Genomic DNA, 13,005 nt, shown 5'->3' with positions numbered 1-13,005 from the left:
CACAGGGTTGTGGCCCAAGTTCCAACCCAAAGGCGCACTGATTTGGCAGCTATCTGGTGGCAAATCTGCACTGGAGCAGGACAAGGCCTCATCCCCACTGAAGGTCTGAGGACAGTCCTCGGACGGTGTGCCCCGTCCAAACCCACCACATGCATGGCTAAGAACTCACTGCATCCATCTCCTGGGGCAAGGGAAGTAGAAGAGCCCTTACCTCGGCAGTGGGGCCCCTCGTCTGAACCATCCACGCAGTCCTGGACCCCATTGCAGAGGCGGGACATGAGAACACACAGCTCGGTACCCAGGCAATTGTGCTCATTCGGCTGACATCGCTGGGCCTTGCTCTGTGGACCTGGGGGCCAAAGGAAAGCCTAGCATGAGCAAGCTGGCTATACTGGCTGTCTGGCCAGCTGTTCACCAGAGGGGATGAGGAAACCAGGAGTGGGGTTTCAGACACCTGCGTTTCTTAGATCTCAGGAGACCTCAGGGACTGGTTAGATTATTCTACCTGGGCTCTTTTACACCATTCCCAACAGTAGCTACACACCTGGAAGCAGCCAGGTGGAGGGGGGGAACTAGGCATTCAGCAGAGTCCACTCCCCACATGCCCGACACCTGTGAGCCCCAATACTGCCATGTTGTGCACTCAGGAGACAGGCTGAGGTTTAGAGGTGAGAGGCTTTGATGAGCAGAGGAAAGCAGAGTCCACAGCAGAGAGGCTCAAACGTGAAAGAACACCTCCTTCCCCTAGCTCCCCAGGGCACAGAGCCTGGGGCTGAGAGCCAGACCAAGTGTTCTGGAACTGCACTGTCCAATGCATAGCAACAGCCGTGTGTGGCTCTCGAGTACCTGAGTGTGGCTAGTTCGAATTGGAAGTATAAAGTATACCCTGGCTTTGGAGGACCTAATACCACACACACACACACACGGAAGAATTCAAGAGATCTCATTACTAATGTTATATGATTAATATACTGAAATAATATTTCAGATACATTGGGTAAAATAAAGTTAAAATTACTTAACTACTTTATTTTTATTTTTATTTTTATTAAATAGGCTCCACGCCCAGTGCAGAACCCAATGAGGGGCCTGAACCCACAACCCAGAGACCAAGACCTGAGCCGACACCAAGAGTCGGACATCCAACCAACTGAGCCACCCAGGCACCCCTACTTTTACCTTTTTTAATGTAGCTACTAGAAAATTTCAAAATTGCATATGTGGCTTGCATCCTGTTTCTACGGGACAGCACCACTCTAGGTGCCTTACCTCAGAGCAGCCTGCCTGGTGGAAGAATTTGCAAAGTGTCAAAGGTTGTGGCCCACTGATGATGGGCCAGGATGAGCAAGGTAGAGCCGCTCAGGGAATCCTAGGGAGGCCACGCAGATTGGGATGCTGGCTGAGCCTGCGAGCTGGAAGGTGGACCACCACCTACTGGCTCCCACAATGGACAGGGTGTGTGAGCGAGAGCGTGTCTACATGTGAGAGCATCTATCCACAGACACAGAGAAGTACACATGCACAGGTGAGGGAGGGGAGGACCGAGGAGTGTGGAGGGAGGGCGTGTCTGCATGTCTCTGCGTGCCAGGGCTCCTGGCCTCGGTCTGTGCGTTTCCATGTCCTTCTGGAGTAAGTCTGAGTTTGTATGTGAGTGTCTGGGGGCATTTGTCTGAGGCTGGGCTTCCGCGTCCTCGTTTGAGAGTGTTGACTCTGTTGCTGTGAGGATGTGTCTGTGCTGACATCTGCCTTAATCTGGGGGCGGGGTGGGGGGATGGTCACATCGGGGCCCCGGAGAGGCTGCGTGTGAGTATGATGGGTCTGGGAGTGTATATGAGTGGGGACAGTATGGGGATGTGTATAAAGTGGGGTTTGCATCAAACTAAAGGAAGATCTGGCCCCTCTGCGTGGCTTTCATCACCCCAACATGAAGTATGAGGGTAAAAATGGCATTAAGGTGGCATTAGTCAAGAAGACATTCCAGGCTGAACCACCCTCACCATAGAAATGCTTGCAGAGTATCCCTGGCCGTACCCCTCGAGGGCAGAGTATGGGGGTGAGGCAGAGAGAACTGGCCTAAAAATTACCGCTGATATTGAGGGTGAGGGTATGGGGAGAAGACAGGAGATGGAGCTGGAGCAGGATAAACCTATGAGAGAGAACAGGTCCCTTCCTAGGGACAGACCTAGGAAGGCTGGGTCTCCTAGATCACGGCCCAGATTAGCCAAGCAGGGAGAGACCGAAGGTGGAGACCCCAGGACTCTGCCAGCTGCCCAGGACTCTGGGGTCCTGCCAGCAAGTCCTCCACCCCCTACTGGCAGGGTAAAGGCTGGGTGGAGACCTTTCTCCCAGTTTAAACAGCTGCCTCTGATTACACCACTTACTGGGGCAGGGAAGGCGGGGGTGGCGGGAAAGGCGCAGGGGTGGGGCTTCTGGTACAGAGACTGAGCACGAGCCAGTGGCCTTTGGCCTGGGAGCCTGAGGATAGGAAGAAGACCCAATGAGACCTGGGGGCACTTATCAAGAGTCAGAGGTCTCAGAGATGGGAAGAAGAGGACCGAGCCAGAAGGGCAGGGAAGCAGGCTCTCTCCTTCCAGCAAAGCTGTCAGTTCAGATAACAAAGTCTCCAGCACGCTTGGGGGTGCAGCAGTTAACGGAACAATCAGAGGTGCCATTTCTGAGCACATCAGGCACCATGTCGGCACTTTGAAGAGGAGAGAGAATGGTTTTAGCTGTGTCATGGGCAAACAATCACAGAGCAAGGTCCACCCCAGGCTAGGGATCAACTGTCCTTGTCCCAAACTGCCTGGGCCAGAAGGAAAAGGTGTTCAGGGTGAAGGATCAGAAAAGGTACTTACAAATCTCAGGGGCCTCATCGGATCCATCTGGGCAGTCCCTCTCACCGTCACACCGCCAGCCCTTTGAGATACAGGTGATCTGGTCTCTGCAGGCAAACTGCTTGGGGCTACAAGTCTTCGGGGCTAGGAGTAAGGAAAGAAAACAACGGGGTAAAATGAGGGATGGAGGTCTTAAAGTCCTCTAGAGCTCCTCTTCCTTCCCCAGCACCAGTCCTCATCTGGCCCAGACTCTGAGCTAAATCCAGGAGCCAAGGAGGGCAGGTAGCTGTGGGTCGCTCCTGGAACACCGTGCACCTGTGGTGGGGGGAGGGGAAGGACGCAGGGCCCATATTTTACAGCCCCTGACCCAGCCCCATATGCTGTCCAGCGTGCCTCTCTTCCAGTCCTCAGGGCCAAAGCCCTCGCTGGTCTGCATTACTCTGGTCGGACACCAGCAGCCCTGGCTTTGCAGACACAGAGAGGAACAGTGAAGGATGGGGCATTTAGGCCTTTGACATATTTTCTCTTTATCTTCCTTTCCCTCCCACTAGAAGCCCAAAACTGCTTTTTTTTCTTTTCTTTTCTTTTCTTTTCTTTTCTTTTCTTTTCTTTTCTTTTCTTTTCTTTTCTTTTCTTTTCTTTCTTTTCTCTTTTCTTTCTTTTCTTTTCTTTTCTTTCTTTTTTTTTTTGAGTAAGCTCTACACCCGATGTGGGGCTCAAACTCACTACCTCGAGATCAAGAGTCACGCGCCCTTCCGGCCGAGCCAGCCAGGTGCCCCAAGAGCTGCCCTTCTCTGACCTCTCTGCTCAGTGAGTCTTCTGGAACGCTCCCGGTCCCTGCAACCCATCACTCTGCCCATCTCCAAGTCCTAACCACTAGGCCCCCAGACAGGAAGTGCTGAGGGGTGCCCTTGGCACAGCACTGGCTTGGAGATTGTATCAGCACAGGTACAGGAGGGCATGGCCCGGCGGGGTGGGGTGCCCTGCCTCCACCCTCGTTCTCTAAAGACACAGCCTCCCTTGCTGGTTAGACCTCAGGGAGGACTTTCAGTAGATGTTGTGCGAGATAAAACGCATCAAAGATTGCTCAGGACTCCGCAATGGGAGAGCTGAGGCAGGAGGAGGACTGCTGTGACCTACAGGAGCTGGTTTCAGCACAGGGCCTCTTTGCCCCATCCTTCACCCCCACCAGCCTTCCTCTGCTCCTACTCAGATTTCTTACCTCATTCTTCAAGGAGGAATTAAGAATGGTAACACTAACTCTTATTGTGGGCTCCGTGTGTATCAGAACTGTGGTAAACCAGTTCTTTCCATGTATCATCTCAGTTAATCCTCTCCACAATATGACAAAATAGGTACCACTCATACCACCATTTCATAGATGAGGAAACCGAGCCCCACAGAGAGGTGGGGTCACATAGCAGGCAAGTGACAAACCCAGGACTGAAACCAGTTGAGCCAACTCTATGCTTCTAACCAGTGGGGTCTTCCTGCTTCCTCTGAGAGATACTCAGAGCTGTTCCTCCGACCCCATCGCCGTGTCCTCCATGGGAAGAAAAGCCTCCTACTGTCCTCCTTCCCCACCCAGGGCTGGGTCCTCAGTCTCCCGGCCCTCCGTCGCCTTTTCCTCGGCCAGAGGTCAATTCCATCTCTATTCAGCTGGCATGCATGAAGACCAGCTCTGTGCCAGGTCCTGCACTGAGTGCTGGGGTGCCAAGGAGGAGTGAGGTGCCCCCTTGGGAGGCCCAGTCCCCCTGGGAAGACAGCTGGACACAACTAACTCAGATGCAGGGCAGAATGAGCTCAGGGCTGGGACAGAGCATAAAGTATGTCAGGGCTCTGAGCAGGGAGGGATAGAGTCTGAGGAGGGCCACACGGAGACGATGTCCTCCCTCCCTCACCCCCATCTCTGGCAGAGGGGATTGCACTCAGGCCCCTGGCCAGGATGAGAGCCGAGTTCAGGAAACACATCAGGGATGGCCTGGCCAGGCTCCCCCACCCCCGGCGGCCCCCTCCCCTACCTCCCACCCTGAGCAGGGAATAAAGGCCCCTTGAGGAGGTGGATAATGCTGAGTTCATTGCCCCACTGGGCCAGCTGTGAGGTCTTCCCGGGAAACAGCCCGCCAGCCTAGTTAGCATGCCGGAGACCGGTCCTCTTCCCCTGGCCAGCCCGAGACTGGCTGAGGGGGGGGCCAGAACGGACTGGAATGGGACTAAAGGCAGATGGGTTTGGAGCCCAGAAATGGCCCCCCATGCCACCCCCACCCCTTGACACGGACTCAGTCCTTGCCCCTACTCCTCCCCAGGAGGAGCTCGCAGCCCCGTGAGGTCACTGCTTGGCCACTCCAACCTCCCCTCCGTTCCATGTCCGGGCCACGATCTCCCCTCCATTGGCCTTCACTTTGCTCCCCCCCACAGCTGTCCCCCACCCCCCTTTTTGGCCTGAACTCGGCAGAGGAAACAGCAGCTGGCAAACTCCGAAAGCTGGAATGAGAGAGATTCACAAACCAGATGTGCTCTTGCAGAGGGAGGGGAGTGGGAGGGGTGGGGGGAGGGAAAGGAAGAGGAGCACTCAGGCCCGGTGCCGGGCCGGGGCACAGCAGCACCTTTCGGGGCCCAGGACAGAAGGACCTTGCGGGGTGCTGCCCAGCTCCCAAGGGACAGGGCAGCGAAAGGATCTTGGAGAGATATGTGAAAGCACTTCCTTCCTGTCAGGGATGGTGGATAAAGCTCCAGGAATCTGGAGTTTGAAGGCTGAGGCCTGTCTTTGATTTCCTTCAGGGGGAGTGGGGAGGAAAGAAACAAATAACCTACTTTGGGGCAGTCTACACAGCCAAGAGAAGCCTCCCTCTGAGGTGGGAGGGAGCTGCAGTGGGGGTGGGGTAGGGCACTTGTAATCTGCTTAGAACTGCCAGCCAGCCCCACTCTCCTCGGCTGAGCCAGTGCATCTGACGCCAGCACCCAGAAAACCCATCCTTGAGGCCTGCCGCTTATGGAGGGAACAACCCGGTCCCAAGTTCAGGAGCAACCAACCATTGGCCTCCCACCCCTCTTGAGAACTGGGGCGTCCGGTGACATAAGCGAGCACTTTTCAACCTGGTCACTATGTGTCAGCCACAGATCTGAAACACTTTGTACATGTTAACTCATTTAAACCCTCACAACCCTGGGTGGTGGGCACTGTTGCAATCTCCGTCACGCAGATGAGGAAACTGAGGCACAGAGTGGTTAGTAACTGAACAAACAGGTGGCTTCCTCAGTGGCCATGAGGATGGAGCCAGATGAAAAAGGATGAAGAAAAGGAACCGACAGGGAGAATATTTTGGTCCTCTGGCACGAGGAGTGGGGAAAGAGATGGTAGGGGGCGGCAGTGACCTTCAGGGCTCCTTGGAGAGGAGGGGGTGGTGGAGGAGGCAGAGAGGGACAAGAACGGAACAGAGAGGGAAGACAGAGGAAGGAGAAGAAGGAGGAGAGGACTGGAAAGGGAGGAGAGTGAGCGAGGTTGCAGCGAGAACGCCAGGACACAGGGGCCGTCTGTTCTCAGCTTTGCCTGGAGATGAATGTGACCGCCATGCTAACTCTGGCCAACACCCCTGCCCCCCCTCAAACCCAGGCACCCAGCCCAGCCATGGCCCCCAGGGCCACCAAGCTGGAGCCAGGACAGGAGGTGTAGGCTTGGGTGTGCATCCAGACACAACATGGACCCCACTGCCCTGCTTGGGCCTTGGCTGCTGTCCTCTGTCCCATTCTGGGACCTGGGGGGTGGTCTGGAGAAGGGGGGTAAGAGTGCCTGGCCAGAGAAGGGAGGATGACAGGAAAGAACAGACCCCGGAGGAGTCTTCTCCAGAGGAGGTGACCCATCCGTTGATCCCGGCAGGAGCAGTGAGGGTGAGGAAGGAAGCTGAGACCTCAGATGGTGCTTCTTCCTAAAAGACCAGGAGTCTTGAGGCCAGGACAGCATGAAAGAGACCCTTGAGGCCTTTTTCAAGAGCAGACACAGCAGAGGGGAGACAGGCTGTGTTGGCCAGGGGGATATTTTCTAAAGGGAACCACATGAGATATCTAAGGGAACAGAGGAGACAGGGGGTGGCCAGGGGCTGGGGGCGCAGAGCCTGCAGGAATCTAGGCTTTCAAACATATGGGGGTGGGGCAGCAGGGCCTCCCAGACCCAAACCGAGAGCTTTTCACTGAATTTTATGTATTTTGGGTGTTACCCGGTGGCTCCTTCCCGCAGCTCAGTGAGGCTCAGACACATTTTTGTCATTCCTGAGTCTGGGCCTCTGCTTTGCGGCCTGGACAGACATACAGACTGGGATGGCTTGGACTGCCAGGGGAGGGGAAGGGTCTCCCCCTCCATCCTGAGTCAATATTGACTCAGCAGGACATTAGCCTGACCAGTGACCTCCTCACCATCTTTTCCTTTCCCCACAAGCAAAATTCAGACCCCTCGAATGCCTCCAGAGGTCATCGTATCTCTTACCAGGCCTTTATAAGCCCTTTCCACCGACTCCCAACCCCAAAACACACACACACACACACACACACACACACACACACACACACACACACGGCTTATGCCCAGCAGAAGGAGAAGCTCTAAGCTCCTGACCCATTCCCCATACCTTTCTCCAGTTCAGAAGGAAGTTCTGCCAGAAGTCTAACCTCCCCCTTTCCTTCTGAAATATCTCTTTTCCCCTGTTACTCAGCCCACAAAGGGTATCGAGTTCCCTTCCTCCAGAAACATTCTCTCCAAAACCCATTCCTAAACTTAGTGGAGGGGGAAGAAGAGAGAAAAATTTGGAGGAAAGCAGAAGAGAAAATTCTGATTCCAACCTGGGAGGAGAAGAATGAGAACAACTCCAAAATGATGAGGTGGGAATCGGAGAGCATGTTGGGAAAGCCCAGGAGAGATGCCTGTTCCCACGTAGTTTTGTGGACACCAACAGGCCCGGATGGAGGTGGATGGAGACAGGAAGAGACCAATCAAGTACTAGAGACTAAGAGGGACAGGGAATGCCACAAAGGGTGGGCAACCAAAGAGAGATGGACCAAGATGAAAGACAGAGGTCCCGAGAGGCCAAGGCAGCATACACCAAGAAGAGCAGATGGAGGAAAAATAGACAGGAAGGGGTCTTAGCCCAGAAGATGCCAAAATAATGGCACAGTTGTCTTGGGATGAACCCGGAAAATAACAAGCCCCCTGAGACTCAGAGTAGGGTGGGGGCAGCATACATCCTGACTCAGGGAGACAGAGCCCCTGCACTAGCAGTATGTGACCCAAAGGATACCCAGAACAGGGAGGGGGTCAGTGCATCCCATGGGATAGGGAGGTGGGGGAAGAAGACTGGAGCTCTTCAACCAGGGAAGCCAAGGCCTGGGAGCGACTCTCACCTCCCCCGAGGGAGCAAGAGGTACAAATGCCTCTTCTCCCCCACCCTTATCCCTCACCTCTTTCCTGGGGAGGTTTCACACTGGTGCCTGGGGCCACCCCACCGGAAGCACTCCAGAGCCAACTGCTTCCTTCTCCAAACAATGCAAGATCCTGCTAACTGGGCTGAAATTCTGGGACTGAACACAGTGGGGTGGGACTAAGTTCTCCGAATGCTCACACTCTGCACCCAGCCCTGCCAGGTCAAGGACCCTAGTGTGGCCCCAATCAACTGTACCCAGATTCCCCAAGGGCGATGAACCCCACTCCCCATCCAGAGTCTGAGGGCTTGAACGCTGGCGGGTTCAGGGTGGGGGAACCCTGACAAGAGATTACTAAAAGGCAATAAGCTTGGGGTTCTACGTGCAAAGGCTAAGCCGGCGGCAGGAGGAAAGAAAGCTGGACTCCATAAAGAAGGGCTCTCTAGAGAAGTTTGGAAGAGGTGGGGGGATTTGGACAGGGTCTGGCTCTGGGCAGGACCCCAGCTGACATCCTTAAGAAGCTCAGTGACAGTGGAGAGGTTGGGGGCCAAAAAAGAAAAAGGAGAAAATGGAGGAAAGGGGAGCAAGACTGGAGAATAGGAAGTCCTGTGAAGCAACCTCAAACATCAAAATACCCCTCCAGTCCCCAAATTAATGCACTACACATCCCTGCTTTGGAAGACCAAGGGAGAGGGGAGGTGTTCAAGGATCTGGGTCTGACTGGGGAAAAAAAGGAGTTTGGAACCTTCTCTCAGAGAGCCAGCAAACACCTCAGCCTCATAACTCACTTCAACTGTGCCGCTTGTCTGATAACTGGCAATACGCTGGCTCAGAGGGGTGTGTGGAGAGGGGTGTGGAGAGGGAAGCAGTCGGTTGGCCTTCCCTGACTTCCCTGAGCCCTGTCTGCTGGGGCTGCCCTCCCCACACCAAAATGTTCCTAATCTCAGCAGGATCCTCAATAACCCTTTGCCCATCCCCCACCTCAGCTGCTTCCTCCTCCTCCCTGGGAGCAAAACACTCAATTCTGTTTCCTAGGGGGGTGACACTGCTCCCCAAAGAGAAGGGAACCCCATGTGAGTTCAGGCATAGCAGACAAGACAGAAGAAGTAGGGAAAGCAGCAAGGCCTGTGGCAGCAGCAGAGAGGAAGGTTAGACATTAAGGTATCTGGGGTCAGGAGGTTTCCTTCTTTGGAAAGCAAAGAACGTTCCATGTCTGTGGGCCCAAGGCATGAGGGCAGGGGTAGAGATAAGAGAATCCTCTAGGCTGCCCTGGATAGCACTGGCCCTACAGGTCTGAGCAATTCCCCTTTCCCACCCTTTAGAGTGGGGTGGGACCAATGGTTCATATTCCCATCCCCAAGGTAAGCGCAGCAGTGTGTCTGAGGAGGGTCCTCTGCCTGGGACTCTGGGTACACTTTAGTTTGAGCTGGGTCACAGGTATGGGCTCAGTGGAAATTTTAAGAAAGGGTAGGGAAACGGTTAAGGAGAACATGACCGGCATCTGCCCCTTTCACTCACCACCAGCCAACCTGTAGTGTGGCAAATAGAGCCCCCTTAGAACCTTGGGGGTGAAGCAACCTGGCCCCCTTCCTGAATGGGCCGGGGACCTTTCTGGCTTTCCATGGAGACCCCTCTTGCTTCTGCCTAACTCCATCTACCCTCCATCACGGGGTTCCTGATGGCTCTCTCTCTCTCTCTAATTTTTTTTCTATTCCTCCTAGAAGTCATGCACCTAAACCCCTCTGCCTGAGTCTCCTTTCCCACCTTACAGATTTGAAAAAAGAGGAAAAAACAACAAGGAAGTCATGGGCTCGGGCTGCCTGCAGGGCTGGTCTAGAGAATATTCAGGAGAGAGCCTCTTTCCCCTTCTCGGGCAGATTATTGAGGTAGTGGCAGGGAAGGGGACAGACAGTCCCCAAGACGGCATCATTGGGGGTCACCGAAAATCCTGTCTTTCAGGGCACAGTTACTTCCTGAACCCTTAACCTCTCTCCTCTAATTGAAGCAAGTTGGGGGGAGGGGAGGGAGGGAGAGACAATCTGGTTTCAGAGAAAAACTTTCCCAATCCCAACCTGGCAAAATTTAGAAGATGGAGGAGGGGTGCGTGGATGGTATTGGGCCCAGTCTTTTCCCTGGGTGGATGGACTAAAATGACGGGAAGGGATGAGATCTCAGCCTCCTCAAATCAGGGGCCCAGCCCAGCCCAACCCCATGATCCTAGCTCAAAGCTTGAGCAAGACTTGAACCGGTGACTCACAAGCAAAAGAAAAATAGCTGACATAGGGGGGAAAGGGGGCACCCCATTTCCCCAAAAGGACTCTGTTGTAACCAAAGCCTAACTGCAGTATACAAAGTGTTTGTGTGTATGGTGAGGGGGGAGACAGGGAAATGATGGAAACACATATCCTAAAGGAGCTGGGAATTGGGGGGGCAGGGGCACAGACATAACCTGCATCCAACCTCCAACTCTCCTTCCAGTCCAAACTGTGATCAAGCCAGAAGTCAGGGAGAAAGCAGCCTTCCTCCTCCCTCCCACCTCAGCATTCCAGGCCATTCTCTAGTCCCCTTCCCCAATGATGACATCTGACGTTTTTTCATCTCAAAGCTCCCAGGAATTAAGAAGGAAAATTCAAAGTCGCATAGCATCGCTGCCCCCCCACCCCCACCCCCAGCTCTATCCAGGCTACTGACAGAGGCCCTGAGAGGGGGAAGTGCCCACTTAGGAACCCAGGCGGGCAGCCCCGCTGGATCCTGGACCCAGGCCTCCAGCCTGGTCTCCCGGGCCCAGATTCCACACCCAAGCAGGGGGCCCTCCCCAGGCCCTCCCTCTCCCCACCCACAGGCTTCCCGGGCCTGCCTGCCCTCTGCTCAGCAGGGCAACCCTGACCCAGCTCCCCTTCCAGATTCAGAGGCCACTGCAAAAGCCCCCCCCACCCCGCGCCCCCCTTTGCGGCCGGGCGGCACATCGCAAATCCGGATTCCTTCACATTTCAGATGGGGGGTGGGGGGTGGAGGATGTAGGGGAGGCGGAGGCCCTCCCCCAGCAGATATGGGAAGAGAAGGCCTCTGGATCCCAGAATCCGAAAAAAGGGGAGCCCTCCTCTCCCTTCCCAGGCCTCTGGTCTTTGTTTGGGCTGGGGGGTCCCGGAAGCATCACTGGCCCAAGGCCCCCACCCTCCAAACCGGACCCCCATCCCCGCCCCCAGTCGGGCCGCTGCTGTGTCAGCTGGACTGGGATAACAAAAGGCACCCCCTCCCGCGTCTCCCTTCCCCATCTGAGCGCAGGAGTGGGGGCAGGGGAGTGGGTGTCCCCAGGGGTCCGAGGGGGCCGCGGAATCTCACTCACCGTCGATAGCGGCCGCGGCGAGAGCTGAGAGCAGGGGCAGCAGCAGCAGCGGCGGCGGGGTCAGCATGGTGCGGGCCGATGCAAGCGGCAGCCCCCTCCCCTCTGGTCCTGCTTGCCGTCGCCCCCCCAATTGGGGGGTCCCCCTTTTTCCTCCTTCTCCCCTCCTCCTCCTCTATTCTTATCCTATCCTTAAGCAAAGAGCATCAGGGGCGTGGGTGAAGAGGTAGAGTTCAGAGCCCCTTGGGGAGGGCCTGCCGACGGGGGCGCGCCCGCCCCCTGCTCCCAAACCCAAACCCCTCACCCCCAGCTTTTCTCTTCTCCCCTCTTTCCCCCTCCCCGAGCGAAGCTCACAGCCCCATCTCCGAGCCGCCTCCGGCTGCAAAAATGCACAATTGGGAGGAGGCGGGGTAGGGGGTGGGGGGCGTGGACCGGGTGGGGGAGCCTTCGGAGGGGGCCTGATGGAGCTCGGGGGGCTCCCCCGGTTTCCGCCTCCTCAGTGCACGGGCCTGGAGCTCGCTCCACTGTTCCCCGGACTGAGGTGCCGCGACGGGGTGGGGGGGTGAGGGGGGAGAGGGAGGGGACGCGGGAGGAGGGAGGGAGAGAAGGGGCGGGGAAAGGGGGGGGAGAGCCAGCTACGCGGCAGGCCCGGGAGTGCGCATGCGCCGCTCTGGCGCGCTGCCCCGGGGAGGGGGAGCTCAGGGCCGCGAGTGGAGGTGCGGGGCCCCGGCCGCCGTGGGGCCGCCGTGGGGCCGCCGTGGGGCCGCCGCGCGCTCGCCCCGCCCGGGCCTCGTCCCCGGCCTCGCAGAGCGGCAGGCCCGTGGCTGCCGGCGGGCGGGCGGGCGGGCGCTGGGGGCTTCTCTTGGAAACTCGGCGTCATGCCCGGGGAGCTCGGGCTCCGTCTGGGGGGCCGGGGGCCGGGGGCCGGGAGCCGGGCCGCGGCCCGATCGCCTCGGGGGCCCTGGCTGCGCCTCTGCCGCCCGGAGTGGGGGCGGGGGTCGCCAGTCCGCGAGCGACACGCGGGGAAAGGCTGAGGTTTGGTCCGGAGCCTGGAAAAGCGAGACCTGGATCGGGGCCCTCGGGGGAGGGCTGGGGGAGGGGCTGCGGGGCCCGCCCCCCCCCCCCCCCGCCCGGGCTCCGGGTAAACAGGGACACCCGCGGGGACACGCCGGAGCTTGTCCGGCCGCCCGGGGCTCGGGGATGGAGCCCACCTTGCTGCCCGCCCCACCCTGCTCGCCTGGCACCGGGCGCGGGAGGGGCAGGCCCTGGTTTGGAGGGAGGTGAGTCACCAGCGGGTGGGGTTGGGGGAGGGCCACCCCTTCACCCCGAGGTCTGGGCTCTTCTATGTTTTGTTTTTTATACCTTCGGACAGACTTCCCCTGCCCCCAGTCGGGGTTTTGGATTCCGAGCAACAGGGAT

At 57.1% G+C, this 13,005-nt stretch overlaps 1 protein-coding gene across 2 annotated transcripts in view; it reads right to left on the bottom strand.

Annotated features, from left to right (window-relative positions):
- Nucleotides 1-12,120, bottom strand: part of LRP1 (LDL receptor related protein 1) — an 80,721-nt gene extending 68,601 nt beyond the window's left edge. For both annotated transcript variants that reach the window (XM_072842869.1, XM_072842870.1), the window contains exons 1-3: nt 11,590-12,120; nt 2,856-2,978; nt 212-349 (exon numbers count right to left, since the gene is read on the bottom strand). In XM_072842869.1, the coding sequence (XP_072698970.1) occupies nt 212-349; nt 2,856-2,978; nt 11,590-11,656 (328 nt within the window). In that variant the 5' untranslated portion in view covers nt 11,657-12,120. The remainder of the gene's footprint in view (nt 1-211; nt 350-2,855; nt 2,979-11,589) is intronic.
- Nucleotides 12,121-13,005: the final 885 nt, after the last annotated feature.

This window comes from Canis lupus, chromosome 11, assembly GCF_048164855.1.
Source record: "Canis lupus baileyi chromosome 11, mCanLup2.hap1, whole genome shotgun sequence".
Classification (NCBI taxonomy): Eukaryota; Metazoa; Chordata; class Mammalia; order Carnivora; family Canidae; genus Canis; species Canis lupus.
Note: the sequence above shows the minus strand (reverse complement) of the source record. Positions and strands in the feature narration are given on the sequence as shown.